The sequence below is a fragment of the Ceratosolen solmsi genome, unplaced genomic scaffold (assembly GCF_000503995.2).
Source record: "Ceratosolen solmsi marchali unplaced genomic scaffold, CerSol_1.0 scaffold30, whole genome shotgun sequence".
Classification (NCBI taxonomy): Eukaryota; Metazoa; Arthropoda; class Insecta; order Hymenoptera; family Agaonidae; genus Ceratosolen; species Ceratosolen solmsi.
In genome coordinates this window covers 8,683,642-8,702,424 of record NW_011948421.1, presented here as the reverse complement: position 1 = coordinate 8,702,424, position 18,783 = coordinate 8,683,642, and the positions used below count along the sequence as shown (strand labels likewise).

Genomic DNA, 18,783 nt, shown 5'->3' with positions numbered 1-18,783 from the left:
GTTATACACTGTATAATAATTATTTATATGAAATATTTTTATTATTTGTTATTACTTTTATCTATAATTTTATCGATTGTAATTTTATTATTTTATAATAGTTCAAATGTATTTTTTTTTTAAATTGAGAATAATTGTAGTGGTATCGATTTGGAGACTTCGTAATAATATGTAATGATGAGTCATAATTATTGTTAATCTAAATATTCATATATAGTTGATCAATTTTAAAAATCATTGGAAATTGCTCTATCATTAAAAAATATCCTAGAAATAAGTCATACTTATTTGAAGCATTCAATATTTCGTGATCTATTAGTCAATGTATTTTTTTCCAAAAATACTTTTATTTAACAGTAATGTTTTGTATTACTGCTGCAAGGTCTACAAAGATTTGTTGGGGTGCCAATCATCATTCGTATTCTTAACTTGCCTGGAATTGATGGTCAGAGCGGGAGGTAACGGAGAAGGGATAAAAGTAGCAGCTACCGAAGGCGCGCAGAGCGTCACTGCTACGCACACAATTTATTCTGTTGTACTAAGAGTTAACGAGAGTTAAAGTACTTACGTTCTTACGACTAAGAGTAAGACTTATCTTTATACTAACATATATCAAGTTGGTACGTTCGATTGAAGCAATTGCAATGGACATACAAAAGTAGACGTCATTCCTTTTACGAGTTGATTTGTTCTTCCAAATCAAACAATTTTGGCAACGTGAGCCAATTTACTTTTATTTTCGTATACTAAGTCAAAGAATTGTGAATTTTATGCATGCAATATTATATTAGAAATTAAAATATTTTTTTGCTTTTTGAGTTTTGGTATTTTTAATTCTTGTCTTGACAACCTCATTAGTAACGTATCATTGTATTTAATTTGTATTAAATGAGTGAATTGAAAAATAAGTTGCAAACGCGTGCACCTTTTACGTATGTGTTGAGCCACGCTTGAAATTTTGGAGCGGAATTTTTAAAAGAAGAAAATTTTCAATTCTACTTATCTGTTGAACGAACAAGTAAGTATTTATTGCGCTGAATTTCAATAAAATTTTACTTTTATTAATTGACAGTATTAACCAATTTGTGGCCATATATTTAGTTGATATTTGTTTTTTATGTGTATAATTAATATATGAAAAATAGAAGTGTATCTTGGAAAGTTGAGAAGCTGTATCAAATGTTTATAAAGTTAAATGTATAACAATATTTTTATTTACATTTTTAGCCTTTAGCTTTTTACATTAAAATTATTTCTATGATACTTTTAGAAAAAAATAGTTTTATAAACGAATTTTACAAAAGTTGTTTATAAATCAATATAACACTTGATTGTATATATTGTATATAGTTAGATTTTTTTTACTGTACATACTGTACATACAAATATAAATACAATTTCCATGTTATAATATATTTAATAGACTTTGAAAAAGCAAATAAATATGTGTACAAATTATTTGTAGCCAATTCAAGAAAATTTAAAAGTAATATTAAATGTAAATATACAAATGTTATACGTTTATTACGAAACATTGAAAAACTTTCAAAATCATAATCAAAATATATAAATGGAAAAAAGAACGAATAAAAAATTGTAAATAAAGTCTAAGGATCATAAATTCAATTAATCTATTTAATGTAATTTTATTTCAGTTTGGATGAATATGTGGTAGATTTAACGTGTGCGAAGCGAAATTTGACTTTTCAGAATAAAATTTGAATCATCAAACTTTTTAATAATATTGATTAATGACCATTATCTAAAAATTATTTTCAAATATTTTGAATAATTTTCAAATAATAACTTTATTTATGGAAAAATTATCTTTATCAGTAAATAGAAATAGGTATAGGTTTCTTACTCTAAAAATAAATATGTTCAAATTTTTCAAATTCTTTTCAATTGAATAATTATTATAATTAGTTGATGTGAATTGCAAAAGTATAATAAATAAAATATTAATGTTAAATTTGGTTTTGCTTTGGTGATACGATAATTTTTTTTTCTTAATTTATAATGTTTTACATTATATATTAAAATTAATGAAAAAATCGTTATATTAAAATTCGATAGTAAAATGTATACACAAGTAGAATAGTAATCTTTCATTGAAATTAGTATGATATAATAATCTATTTATACGATATATAATAGATTGTCTGCTAAATATATGTTGACTAAACCAAAGCTCAAGTTATGCTCACATTACTGCCATATTACACAGTTCTGGGAAGATTTTCAAAATGTAAAATTCATTAGTTATTCAATTTTTAATTGAATGTATATACCATGTAACATTTTAAGTATTTTGTTTAAAGTACTTTGTTTTTATTTATTCTTTGTTCTATATGTTAGTTACAGAAAGTCGAGTTCCGTTGGTCTTGTACAAAGAATCTCATGATAGTGATAAACTAATATATAATTTTTATGATTTATTTGTTTTTTATATACTACACTTTGATTGTATAATGAATCAAGTATGTGATTTATATTTAGAGATTTTGTAATATTTTAAAGCTGTATATTTAATCAATTCTGAATACACAAAAACACATTGAAAAACAAACTACAAGCATTTACTATTTTAACAATCACGGGGCACAGAACAAGATATATGAATATTTACTTGTGTATATATATATATATATATATGAAACCTCCTAGAATAAATGAAAAATATAGTAGTATAAGTGCAGAATGCATCAAGTTGCTGTTGGAAAAATCATCCATCATTGCATCTCGGCGAAGTCTCGCAAACAATATGAACCTTTATCATCACTGTTTTCTGCGCGTGTGCTATTATATTCATTTCAATTTGTTGTTTTCAATCAAAATAATTTTAAGAGTAAAACATTTATATGCTTAAAAATACTAATAAAGTATTTTATTTAATCGCAAATTAGAATAATTTAATTGTTAATACAAATTAATAATACCTTGGTGATATTCGAACAAACTTATTATTCGCTATAGTCTATGATTATAATTTAAGTAAGCACAGTACAAATAATACGTAAATATATTAATTAATGTTGAATAATTTGAATTCTAAAAAAACGCGCACAAATTTTAAATAAATATAAATTATTAAAACATTCATATACATAAATAAATTGATGAAAAAAATATTTAATAATCCTAAAGATTATTTAAAATTTATTTTATAAATAAATAACTTCAAATAAAAATAATAAAAATAATTGGTTGTTTATTCTATAAGAAAAATGAACACGGTACTGCTATAAATATATGACTTCGAAAAAACTTGAAAAGTGATGATCGCGTGTGTGCTAAAATTAGATTACTGTTGTACGCGTGTTGATATTTACGAGCGACTTTTTATAAAATCTTTTTATATCTTGAATTTTCAACAATAATTGAAATTAGCAACCAATTAAATATTACAAACAAAAATTTTGAATATATGCATTTTAATAGGCGTATAAATTTTATTAAATGACAAATAATACAAGTAATATCAAATTATTCTATTAGATTATATTTTAAAATTGGTTAATGTTTAGATTTAAAAGAAGCAGCAAATATATTGATATGTTCAATATTATTTAGGTAATTGATAAAAATAAACACAACTTCAAAGAAAGTTTCTGAAACACAGCTTATATACAGAAAAATGGTTTGTTAGACAAAAGGTTTAAGCAATTGACAATCATTATTTTAATTTCTTAAATTTATAATGATGAATCTTAAACACAAGGAAAATGTTTTTATTTATAGTTAAAATATATTTGATATAAATAGATTTATTTTGTAGTGCATATTATAAAAAGTGTTTGTTTTCTTAATAATCATTATTTCATATTTAATGATATTGAATTTATGTGCTGAGTATAATTTAAAAAATACATTATAATATAAAAATTATTGTTGAAAATAAGCTTATTGAAAGATGTGTTTTTAAAATTTTTCGTAAATAAGTTAATTTTTAATAGTGTTTGATAATAAAAATATTGCATTAATTAAACAGCTACGATGAATTTTAAAGCGAAAGTATAACTATTAAAGAATCATTTATATTTTTTATAGAAATCGATAAAACCAAACCGAAAATATTTTGAATAATTAGAATTGTAAGAAGATTTATCTCATGTATTAAAATATCGTGTATTAAAAATCTATACCAACTAATGATACAAGACAAAAATTAATAAACTTTTTTTTAGTTATCGAATTAATTATGGAATAATTCAATACAATTTAAAATGAAAAAAAATTGATATTATGCTTGTCCTCTCGCTGATTCTAATATGACAATTTCATAAGGATAGTAAGAAGAACAGTATACAAAATATTCAATTGTATTAGTATTATTATGATATTATTATTATTATCGATTATGAACATCTGTGCTTGATTAGATATAATATATAATAATAATAAATAAAATATATAAATTTAATTTTTTAAAATACAAGATTAGATGTTTTATTAGTCACATCCTTCTTTCATCGCCTTTCTTTTCTTCCTATCATACTTTATATTTATATATATTTAATTGATAAAACAAACTTATGAGAGACCTTGAATTACGAAATATATACATTATTTTTATAATTTATAAGAGTGCTAAAATTATTTGTAGATTTAAATATTTATTTTATTTATAAATGTATTTACTTTAAATAGTAATCTCATTTTTTAATTACATTTTGAATATAGTATTTGTCAATTTATCATTCGAAATTAAACTAAATTTAATAAATAAAATAACAAGTTGTAGGTAATATAATTTATATTCTTTTATATCAATTAAGAATACAAAATATTGTATGAATGTGTATACTATCACATAAATTATTTTATCATTGTGAGAAAAAAATATTTAAACTTGAATAAAAATGAAATCGAATAATAAAATAACGATATGAAATCAATATTTTATTATCTGCAATTATTAGATAGAAAATAAATTATACTTTATCACTTTTTTATTATAGCATGATATGTATCTTGATTTTTTTTTAAATAGAGTAAGATACTTTATTATTAATTAGTTTACTATTACTAAATTGTAAGTGAGAATGTGTAAAAGTATATTGATTTTAACTTTTTCGTATGTAACAAGTAACGTATGTTATATTTTTTCTATGTTTGCATTTAATGTACATCTATTTTTAAAAATAAAATATAATTTATTAAAATAACTGATAATTATAACATGCATTAAGTCAAATTAAAGTCTTGAACTATTTTTAAAGAAAGTCTTCATTTTTTATAACTAAATCATCTTTCAATTATATTTTATATAATGTTTATTATATTAAATTGATTTGTAATAAAAGTACATATTGTTAATAATTTTTTATAAGAATAAATTAAAAACATTTAAAATAAAACTCATACTACTTGAACTTAAATTATTATAAATTATTTGTTTACTCGATTAAACTGGATAAATATACTGTATAATATTTGGCAAGAAAGATACTAAAATCAATTTGATTAAAATTTTATTATTAAGTTATAGTATAATTTCAGTTTTAGTATTTATATTTTATTATATTTTAGTATTATATTAGTATTATTTTAGTATTATATTTTAGTATTTATATAATTAGTATTTATAATAACAGTATTTAGTATTTTTAGTATGTTCGCTCTTTTTTTATACTTTGGTAAAAAATTTTAAATATGGTAGCCTTTTTTAATTGGCGATTGAAAAAATATTTTAAAATAAATATTTTATTAAAACAATATTTATTCAGAAATTATTTTTGTGAATCGAATTATTCAAAGATTTATTATTAAAAAAAAACAGGGTTTATTTTGAAAATAATTATTATACACTTCTTATAATATATAAAAGTCTCAAAATGTTTGTACACAAATGAAATCAATACTGTTTCTTTCTCTATTGTTAATATTTATTAAAAGATGCTTTTAACGTTGCTTTATTATTTTATGCTGACTTATTTTATGCTTAAGCCATAGTTTAGAAATTCATCACAATTAATATAATAAATAACATAAGTATGTTGTTTGCTATAAAAGTTATTGAACCTAAATTATTCTAATTTTAATATATTTATCAAAAAAAACTTCTCCAACATTTGAATAAAGTATTCGAAAGAATAAGAATAAAAACTTTAAAGTTTCTAAGTCATCAAATGCGTAAGTTCATTCAAAAGGATTTAATTCGCAAGCTTTTAAATGTTGCAGACCATATCCTTTTTTATAAAAAATAATTTTTTTCGATATATTCCATTAATATGGTACAATTGTTATACAATCGATTTTTCGAATTTGCGATGAAAGTTTTTATATCAGAGGGTTTGTAATTATTTACTTGTCATTCAAATTTCATTTGAAATTATTAAGTTTATATTATAAAATATATAATATAACGACATAGATACTTAATAATAAAATTACAAAGTTTGTTACTTAACTAATATTTATCTAAAATATTGAGTATCGCAATTTTTTCATTAACTGATATGTCTATGTATATGAATATATATATGTATATATTCTTAATCAAATATTATGGCTAAGAATTTGATGAAAAGCTTATTGTTGTATGCAATTATAAAATAAATTAATCTTTAATTGATTTTTTATGGCTCTTAAAACTTTGAGAGATGTTTTCGATATTTTCATTGATTATTGGAATTTGTTTATTTTATTTTATTTATTTATAATTCTGTAATATAATATTAAGAGATGAAAATATGTCTATAAAGACTTGTACGTTAAAGAATCAAACTATTGATTATAAATCTAATTACAACATTCATTAGATGATCGTATTTTTGTAATTGTGACTTTCTAATCTTTGTTATAACTGTTTGAATTTGAAGAAGCAAGATCAGTAATTTAATAGCCCATTATCATCCATAAAAATTTTTGTATCTTATATATCATAGAGAATATTTTTCAAACATTTATTTATGAATTGCATTAAAATAATTTATGATTTACGATCATTAATTATGAAAATTGTATCATTCAAAATATATTTCAATATTTTTATAACAGTATTTATTGCAAGCAATTTATAAGTATATGGACTACGTTTTTATAGCACCGAGTTAAGCAGCACTTTTGTGCTATAATTCAGTGTTACCATCATTGTTTATGAGTTATTTGAGCACTGCTTTATCGTATAATTACAAAAATGTCCATTCGTTTTTCTGATAAGATATGGCTTTTTACACATCATTGATTCTTGTGATTATTATCGTTTTCTGTTTCTTTAAAAAAATGTTTAGAATAAATTTTTTGTAAAAATAAATTTTTTTAACAAAAAACATGAAGACCTTTAATTTCCCTTTAGTTTACAAAATTTCTCAAGATATAATTTTTCAAATATTAAATATATTATGTTTGATGTGCTTATGCGAATACCAATTAAAACAGAATTTGACTATGAAGATTTGGAACTTCTGTAAATATATATATTTAGTTTCTTTGGTACTCCCATATTAATGTCGCTTGACGATTATCGATTATTTTAACAATTATAAGTTAAGATTAAAATGGTGTTTCACATTTTACTTTATTATTCTGTTAATACACGTTAAATTGATTTATCAACACTATTGTTTCCAAATTCTTAGAGATTAATGTTTAGCGATTCTTTAAATTTAAAATGTTTTAACATCTGTTGATGCATATTGCTTCCATTCTAGAAGTTAATATTCACGCTTTTTTTAAATAAATTTTTTAGAAGTGCTTATTTTGTGTATTGATGTTAATTTTGTCGTTGATAAAGTAATTATGACGTAATTCATTCATAGTAATTTTTTATCACAACATTAAACTTTATTTTATCATTTTTATATGGATACTCGCTAACTTTAAATCTATAAATCATCGTTATAGTCAAAGTGATTTAATCCTAATTTTAGTATCAAGATAGTATATAGTGTTCTGATATATAAATGCTTTTAATAAATTTATAAGCAAATAAATGTTATTAACGTATATTTTTATAAAATAAATCTTTTTTTGTTAAAAAACATTTCCATGAATTTATATAGTCATGATGTCATTTCGGTGAAAAATATGTTGAGGTCACTATTTTTATGGTGAGCTGATTGAAATAAATATTATGTTTTTGTTTAGTACACATAATGAATTTTGTACATTCAAACAAACATTGATATATTCCAGGCTTATAGGCCAAAAAAGTTAACTGATTAGATGTCCTTTCTTTACATTCTATACGTCGTTTTTATTTTTGTGGGAGAAATGTCATAAGGTTAAAAAACTTCTAAAGATAAAAAATCTGAAATTGTATGCTGTTTTTTACGTTTCAATATCTCTGTATATTATTAATTATTTTGAAAAATTAATATAAATCAAGAATTTTTCACATATCAAAATATTAATATGTAGTTCATTAAAACAAACTATTTTCTTTACTTGTTTTTATATTATATTATAGATTATATTTACGTATATTTCAATCTATTTTAAAGTTAATGAAATAATTATGTAAATTATTACTTTAATTTTGTTTCTTTATATATAAACCTCAAACCCAATATCTTTTCACTTTACGGTAAAATGTATGCTGTGTTTATATTATTATCAATATTATTATTATTTAAACAAGATAAATTATCAGCAAGGTTTGTTATTGAAATAAAATATCATAATTGAGTTGATTTTTAAATGACATAGTATTTTTTATTATATCTAAAAAATTACTCAATAAAAATATTAAAACATTTCTTTAATTTTACGATTAAAATTAATATATCACGAAGGTATATTATAGAGCAACACTTATTTAAAATGGATTCTAATATGTAAGGTTTAATATATTATATTTAAAGATAATGTTCCAAATTAATAGGAAATGCAATGTTATTATATTTTTATATTGTATTCAATAATAATAGAAAAAATGTGAACTGTAATGTTTCTGTAAGATAATTCTAATTAAAAAACTGTTATGTAATAACAAATAATTGTTAAATAAATAATTTTTTTAAATAAACATAAATATTTGTATATTAAAATATTTACGTAATTTATCTCATTTAGTATTTAATATTAAAAATATTTTACGTTTACTTTTTATTTGTATTTTTTTCATTGAATATCTTATCAAATCAATATAAAAATAATTTGATGATGATTTTCTACGCATTAAAAGTAAACAATAAATGTATAAAAGAATAAAACAATGAATAAATAATAATATTAATATTTATTTTAATGAATTTGGATTATGTAAAATCATAAATAAACTTTTAATCGCTTATAAAGATACTGTCCAATTCAATTTAGCTATGACATTTAAGACATCAAATAAATTGATTCTTCGCTCTTAGTAGTTTTCTAAATTTTATAAGATTTTTTCTTATATATTTTGAAGAACTTTTTTTTAATAGTGCCATATTATTAGTTATTGTATATGAATTATATAAATATTCTCTATCTTCATGTACTTGAAGGTATGTTGAGGCAATAAAAATATAAATTTAACTGAAAACCCCAACCTTTTAGTTACCAAACCGGTTAAAAAATATCAAACAAGTATTAATACTGTTAATTTGATATCTGTAATATTTATCAACTCTTACTACTATTTGGATGATAATTTAAGCTTAATATTCTTTTTAATCATTATGCTATATTATATTATTTACGCACCACCTTCAAAATGTCTTAACGAATATTGTATTTATTCTATTAGCTTATATATTCGTATTTTTTATATTTTTTTTATTTTAATTGACAATTTAAGACTAGGCTCTAATTATGTTTTATTTTAAATACATAGTATTGCATATAGCATTTATTATTAAATACTAAATAATCATAGATATGTTATAGAAGTAGTAGTCAAGAAGACAATAAAAAAAGACAGTATTTTACCAATCAAAAGTATATCAATATCGTTTTTAATATGAATAAAATATTGTTCTATTCATATCCTTATATATAAATATATATAAATATTTTATACCTTACAGTAATCATTTATGAACAAAAAAAGAAATAAAAAAAGAATGAAAAATGAAAGATTCTTAATCATTTATGAACAAAAAAAGAAATAAAAAAAGAATGAAAAATGAAAGATTCTTAATTAACGATTTTTTTAATTCCGTTAAAATAACTAGTTTTATTATTAATATATAAAAAATAAATAGTTTTATTCATAAATTTATAAATGTATTTTCGATAATTTAATATATCCTAATATATTATCAATTATTAAGAATCATTTTTGTTCCCGATTTTTTAATAAAGGAATCATGTTTATCTCATTTGTTATATAGTTCAGTAATATTTTAAATAAAGTTTTTTCAGCAATAGTTATTTTTGTATTTTAATAAAAAAATCATTATGTTCAATTTATAATTCACATGACTTATCAATTTATATTCATCTAGATATATTTGTCAATGAAGTAACAAGAATTTTTTTCAGTTATGTCTTATACAAATACAAATTTAAAGTAACATAAATCTAATAATTATAATGTTATAAATTTATTAATTTTATTGAACCTATTAATCAATCTACACAAATTATATAACAATTTTACAAATTCTAGTAAAATGTGATTGGCCATTATTTTCATACTGACTATACATGAAATTTATTTAAATATTCAAAGAAGATTAAAATAAGTTATCAATAGTTTTTATAATAACTCAATATCGATATTATTACAAATCATAAATTTCATTATACATAGTTTAAGAAGATTTAGATATCAGTGAATTTCAATGAAAATTTATATGATAAAAAATTACATTTTATATAGAAGCAATTAATGCTTAATTATAAGTCGGTTTGTAAGATCTTAAAATAATGACAAACGACTAATTTTATTATTTATTATACCTTTCAAAGTAATAACAAACAGCTAAAATAAAATTTCTAGTGTTTTCATAATTAAATAAACAAGCGTCCAGACAATGCTAAAATTCTATTCATGAAAAACAAACAAGTATTAACAGATTACCTGTATATATAAAAAGGTAGAAAAAATGAAGTATGATAAGGTATGGTAATGATACCAAAGTGAAATAGAATCAAGGGAAGAGAAAGTAAAAATCAGGACATCTTATATTGAATGGAGGATGAATATCAAAGATGAGATGTCCTCTTTGATCTTGCGACCGAAGTAAATGTAATACGATAGTTTTGGAAAACATGCTTTTATAGCCCATTCTGGCATTTACAAAGGTTGTTCAGTTGAAAATATACTACTTAGAAGTTAAGTAAAATAAAGCTCTATTATTTATTGATAACCTGAATTATCATAAAACAATTCATACTTCAAAAATCACTAATTTACTTCAATGTAATTTTACAATATATATAGTTAGCATTCATTTTTGTTTTATAAAATTATTTAGAAAAAATACCAATTTCATAATTGATACTAAATGATATTTTTTGTCAATAAAAAACTATGAATTAAATGTGTAATAAACAATGTCAAACCTAAATTTTAATTCTTTTCAATTCAATAAATGTACTTCCATTATGAATCAATGTAAAGAATTATTTTTTTATTTTTTTACTGTCACTATTATTATTATTGTTTATGTATTATAAATATGTATGTATTGATACATAAATATTATATACATAAATTAATGAAAATATAATAGTTTTGTTTAATCTCTAAATACAATCGTTGTAAAAAATTAATTTATTAAGTAATTTTGTATCTATTTTACTTAGTATTAGGTGAATTCCTAAAAATATAATTATAAGTAATGTATAAAATATTCTAATCAATTTTAAGATATTTTAATTGTTTTTTAAATTATTAATTCTTTACTAATTTTAAGATCATTTATAATTTTGTTATACTATAAATTATAATCATTTTTAATATATACTATTGGTTAAATAGTATATTATCTCGTCAATTATCCCAAATAATTGCTATTATAAATTTTACCGTTCATATGATATAAAACTATTAATGGTATATATTTATAATTTCATCATTTATTAATGCGATTTTAGATTTGATTATTAATGCAATTTTTGTATTAATTATAATAACACACTCCAAATAAAGAATTATTTTAGTATGATCAGAATCAAATTTTAGATATTTTTTTATACACGATAAAACATTTATTAGACATAATTGTATTTAATTAAATTCAATTTATTTCCTATAAGATAATTTATAGTAATAATAGTATATATGAATAGGACTTCAAATTTTAAATGTATAATTATAAATAGAGAATCTTTCAAAAAAATTACAAAATATAAAAAGTCACAGAGAAATTTATCAACTGTTTAGAATTATTGTAATCTTAGATGTTAAATTAAACGCTACTCCGTGGTAGGGTAGAGAAAATGTATTAATATCAAATAATATTATAAATTATAATTAGCGCTTCTTTGCAGCTGCGATCACTAAAAATAGAAAATTTATTATTTCACATTTTCTAATAAGAGCCGTTTGTTATTTGGATATATTATAAAAAGTCGTGAATTTTATAATTATTTAGAAAACTAATATTTTCGTGCAAAAGTAGAATGAACTGCGTAAAAAGATCAGTGTCATTTTGAATTACCCGATTTTTAGTAATGAAACTTTGTAATAATATAGTAAGGCTCATTTTTTTATTTTTTATTCTAACTGCATTTATCTTTATGGAATATTATTTAATATATACTTCTATCAAATTTCTAAACTTATATGCACTATAAGACATTTTTATCAATTCTTATATATATATATATATATCTATAGTCATATAAGATCATTAAAAAATTATTATTAAATTAAAAAATAGTTTGTATTTTAATCTCATATTCTATATACATTAAGATAATTATTCAACAAAATTCAGTACATAATTTTAAATAAGTATATTATAAAATGCGTAAGTTGATATAAAGAGTAACAATTTAGTATTATTATATTACTCCAGATTTTCATAGTAATTACTTAATTGTATGCTTCAGATAATAAATTATTATTTTATTTGAAACTTACGCTAAATTTATTTTATAAATTTTAGCTTATATACAATGTTAGAATTCAGAGAAAAAATTTTGATAAAAATATTTTGATAATTTTATTGATACATTTATATGTGTATATTGATGTATTTTTCAATTAAATAAACTTAAGAATTAATATAAGATAATGCATTATTTATAATTTCATTTCGGCTAATAAAACAAACAATTAAATTTCATAATACGTAACCAGTAAAAAAGAGAGATGTATATAATTTCGTCACTCAGATGGAATATATCTTCGAAATCGAATAATTTCTGAACATCCACCTCGACGCTTAACCCAGACGACTTTTGTGAGATATCGTCGCGTCTCATTAGAATCGTATGATTTTTTTCTCATTTATAAATAACTAATATACATATATACTTGTTAATCAAGTACATCAAGTAATTTTCGAATAGTGCCTTATTGACCTGAAGTCATATTTATATAGTATCTGTGTAACTGCAGTTATATTTAATTTTCTTTTTATTCCTTTCGATATATATATATATATATATATATATATATATATATTATGAAATAATAGTAATAAAGATTAAATTAATATACTATAAATTAGAATTGAAAACGAAGTATTTAATATAGTAGTATAAATAAATACAAATTAATTTTTTTAAACAAAAATATTCAAATATGTTAGTAAATCTAATATTTGGTATCGAAAAAATTCTAAGTTGAAAATATTTAATGATTATTAATATAGTGACGATTACGTGGAAGTAAATAATAATAATAGAATTAATGCAGTTTATTTAATTAATATTATTATTTATTATAACGTCATTTCAATTCAAGTTATCGATAAAAAAATATTAATTAAATTTTCGATTGTGTTTTGAAACACATAGAAAATTATTTTCATATATAAATTTTGATATATGATAGATATGTTAACAAATTTATTTTTTATAACAATTTCCACTCTTAGAACATATAAATTACAAAAGTTGTAATAACTCATTGTCATTACTTTTAAAATTTGTATCGAATTCTCATTCCTACTTTGTAAAGAAAAACATTACAAAAATAGAATTTAAAGTATACTGATATAAAATCTTAATATTTATTACTACTATATCATATGAGTTTTATTATTTTTCATGCAATAGAGTAATATATTTTATGAATTTTTAATAGTTTTTATAAAGAGAATAAATTAAATCGAAAGACATACAATTATAATAAAGTAAAATAATTGTTCACTCGTTAATTGCAATTATATAAGACAGTGAAAATCACTCGATAACCTTTATGATAAACTTGTTTAAAGTGCTTTATATCATATATTAAAATTTCTTTTTTATATGCAATTTTCAATAGAAATTTATATTTATATATAAATGTGCCAAATTATTACATAGTAACTAATATAACTTTTTTCTATTTGCTTTTTAAAATTGAAATATGCTTTCTGTTTTTTAACTTTTAACAAAAATGTTTAATTTAAAAATACATTATTTTTTAATCGTCTTAATTTACAGCTATATTCGTCATAAGTAATGTCTATATGATCAAAGTAATAAAAATATAGTTTGAAGTTTTTTTGATAACATCATATTCTCTGAATGTTATTTAAAGAAAATGGAATCTTAGGAAATCTGTTTTAATAAAAGCAATATAAAAGTAATTCTGATAATATATTATTATACAAAATGTTAATTATGTCTTTAAACATGCATTCATTTTCCCTGATTTAATTCATTTTTAAAGTTTAACATAAATCTTAAGAAATTTATAATAATAAAATTTAATTGGTAATGATAAATTAAAAAAATTATTTTCTATTTATTCTATTTACAATATTCGTATTTTAAAAACTGAAAAACTGCTTACAAAAAAATTGCAATACACTTACAAGTAAACATGAATAATTAATTTTTAGACAAATGGACGAAATTGCATTTTGCCAAACACACTAATTCATAAAAAATTAAAATAGACTACATTTAATATAATATTCCATTTTAATGAATGGTAGCATTTATTTTGCTGAAACACAAAATCGATCGTATAATTTAAAATATTAAATTTGATGCTCAAAAATAGGTTATATGAGATACATATAGAACTAGGATATAAAACAACTATATTAAATATTAAATTATATTATAAAAATTACTTTATAATAGATAAATATAGGTAGTAACAACTATTATATATACACTATTATATAAACTATTATATAAAACAATCAAAATTTTAATTCAAACAATTTTTATATCATGAATTACGTTTTACAATGTTAAGGTTTTTTTATTAATGGTAATTTAAAAAAATTTAGAAAGCATAAGAATTTTTATTAAAAATTAATTTTTTGTGTTTATTAAATATAAAATATTATAATTTATACAAAAGAATATAGTTTTTCTTATAATAATTACTTGAAAAATAATGACAATTTGTTTACTACAAACTATATAATTTTAATTAAACTTTAATTAAAAATATACATATATGTTTTAACTATTAACAATTAATACAGATATGTATTAATATAATTATATAATAAATATTGGTTATACACAGAACAATTATTTAGTTTATAATGACAGTTCCGGTTTAAACACTTCTTTTTAAATGATGGTATTAATAACAATTTTTCAAATAAAACTATTTTATTTATAAGTGTACATTGTAGTCATATAATAGATACATAAATATTATCTTTACACTGATATATATATATATATATTTACATTAAATTAAAAGATAACACTACTTTTTTTATACATGAAAGTAATGTTTATGATTAAAAGCATTATTAAAACCCAGAAAATATTCGATTATATTATTTTTAATCAATTTTTGCTACACTGCATTTTATTTTATTTATATGCAAGGTCTTATATACTATTAATTGAACTAACTTTGCATTATATACTTTTTGTTCTAGCTCTAAATGTGTTCTATAGCACGACCTTCGGAACTTCTTTTGGGACATAGTCCCCCCGTTTATGGTTCTCTTCTGTATAATTCTTTGATGGTCACGACTCCATCAATTAATAACAGATCTGTCCCACCGCAGATTCGACCCTGTTTAGCATCAACTTCAATTCATTTGGATGATTTAATTAAAAATAATGATGTCATTTGCAACAAAAGAAATAAAAAAAGAGTTGTTTTTGCGGATGACCGCGGGAGGCCTCTCACACAGGTGCCTTATATTATATTATATTATATTATTAGTGGTTTATAAAGTTGTATTTCCTTTGAAAAAATAAACATAATTAAAAATTAAGATTTTTCTTTGACATGTAATGATCTTCCATTGCATTGAACGTTGACCACTTACATAAAAACTTAAAAGATGTGATTAAATATTTTTATATTATTTGAAATCCACTCAATTCAATTATTATCCATATAATTTATCCTGTTTTGTAAAAAAAGTTTATCATTAGCTAATCAAGTTTGGATAATAATGCTAGAATTGTGGATATAATAATTAAATAAAAACTATTCTGATAATTTCTTTGTAAAAATATTCTTATTTTTAAAAATAATTTCAACATTTTTATAATTGATGTTTTTATCGTGAATTACATTTGATAAAATTTTAGTATAAATTCATAAATATATAGAGATTTGAAAATTTATTTGATCAAAAACACTTATAAGCTATATTTTTAAAATAACTAATTTAATTTTCTAAAAACTAGTTTATATTTTTATTTTATTTATATTAAACATATATTTATTTTAAAAGCGGAAACGATAAATAATTCTAATTGCTTGTATTATTATTTTGTGATTAAATTTAATAAATAAAATTGAATAAAAAAAATAAAACTAGTATCTGTATATTTGATCTATTAAAAGCAATAAATTATAAAAAAATTAATTAAACGGATAAATTTTTTACATATTTGTAAGATACAATAACAGTATATAATTTAATTTATTATCAGCGTAACATTAATTTTTTATGCAAGCATTGATAAAAGAATATCTACATTTTATCCACAAGGAAATAAATACTTTAATTATTTATAAGTCATAAGTGCATCTGGTTTCAATTATAAGTAATTAAATGATTTATTTATCTATAGTAATGCAAAATGTTTAGATATATCAAAAATATTTTTTTTTATATTATGACTAATTAAAAAGAAAATACTTTCATAAGTAAAGTTCATTTTTATTTGTAAACAACAGTTAAAAATATTGTATAACATATAAGGTATTTTTGTAATTTATGTTTATAAATATAATTAAAAAATATTTAGTGTATAAATTATATTATTTAGTAATAATATATTATTTAGTAACATTTAAAAGTAACAAATTATGGGATTTTTTAATTTTTACTTTATAGATAACTTTTAAACAAAACAAATTTATAGCATAATCTTTTCATATTACAAATAATGAAAAAAAATAAAATCACTAGATTATTAAAATGTTTTTTCTTAATTTGTAGTAAAATGAGCAATTGACCAATACTTACTTTTAGGTTATAAAAATTATTTTTATATTAATTACTGTAACAAAAATTTTCATTCGAAATAATAATTAAAACTAATTAAAACTATGCTGTACATTTAGTTTAAAAGATCAAATTAATCATTTCTAAGTATAAATACTTAATTACAAAGTTGATGAAAATTAATCTGATGAAAATTCTGTTTATTTGTTGAAATAGGTGCGAATTATGTCGGAGCCGAGCAACATGCCACCGCTCTGGACTCACGTGGCGAGTTTAACGCGTGGCGACTTTTTGAACAACTTCGATAGCAGGTTCACATTGTCTCAACAAAGCTTAACGACAACCTTCCCTTCAACCGAATTGCAGTGTTCCACTAAGTCTGCTAATATCAACCTTTGGGAACCAATTTTTTCCCAACCAGCTAGCGATTACTTAGCATTCCGCGATAAACTCGAAAAAGAATCGGTCAGTTTGGAAAATGTTATTGTGCGCAATTCCGAAAACAATTTTATAGGAACGGTTAAAGTTAAGAACTTTACGTACAATAAGGATGTAACAATTCGTATGACTATAGACAATTGGAAGAGCTACGAGGATGTGAGCTGCGTATACATTAAGCAATCGAATCTAATTACACATACAGCTATGCGTAACCTTTATGATACCTTTCATTTTCGGATACTATTGCCAATTAATGACGGCGACGTGTGTCAGATAGAGTTTTGCGTACATTATGTTACTGACGGTAGCGATTTCTGGGACAACAATGCTGGCTCTAACTATGTTATTAAGAAGAATCAAGATGTGAGACGATGAATTAAATCCCACAATCAAGACAATACTTACAGATCCCATGTAAACAATGCACGCAAAATCCGTTCACGAATAGAAACTACTGTCGTAATTTTCTCTTTTTTCTTTATATTATTAGTTTTTATTATTTCAGATCACAAAAAGGTTTCATTTGCTATATTAATATAGATTCTTATTGAGTAAATAAATATTTAAATATAATGAAATTAAAAAAAGACAATAATAATTAAAATTATATTCTAGAGAATATCGCTTTAAAGTACTGATTCATTGAATACACATGAATTATAAAGACTAAGATAAGATAATATGGTTATACAATTGAGTTTATAAGATAAGTGTTCACATATTATTTATATAATAAGCAATAACACTACACATCAAGCAATAACATCCGAATATAGTGACTAAAAAGCCGAGAATAATGTTATTATTCAGTATTATGGTGGTAAGAATCGATTCTGTAGTTATATAAATATAGTATATTAAAAATAAGATTAAACAACTTTTGATGTAACAATTAAATTATTAATGAAAGATACCTTCCATT

At 20.7% G+C, this 18,783-nt stretch overlaps 1 protein-coding gene across 2 annotated transcripts; it reads left to right on the top strand.

Annotated features, from left to right (window-relative positions):
- Positions 1-356: 356 nt before the first annotated feature.
- On the top strand, positions 357-18,600 carry LOC105361569 (protein phosphatase 1 regulatory subunit 3C-like). 2 transcript variants are annotated; one of them, XM_011498792.1, is made up of 3 exons: positions 357-584; positions 15,888-16,148; positions 17,637-18,600. In XM_011498792.1, exons 2-3 carry the CDS (start codon positions 15,894-15,896, stop codon positions 18,234-18,236), a joined length of 855 nt encoding a protein of 284 aa, XP_011497094.1. In that variant the 5' UTR covers positions 357-584; positions 15,888-15,893; the 3' UTR covers positions 18,237-18,600. The 2 variants fall into 2 exon arrangements, with proteins under 2 accessions (XP_011497094.1, XP_011497093.1); XM_011498791.1 differs by having other exon boundaries at positions 358-717.
- Positions 18,601-18,783: the final 183 nt, after the last annotated feature.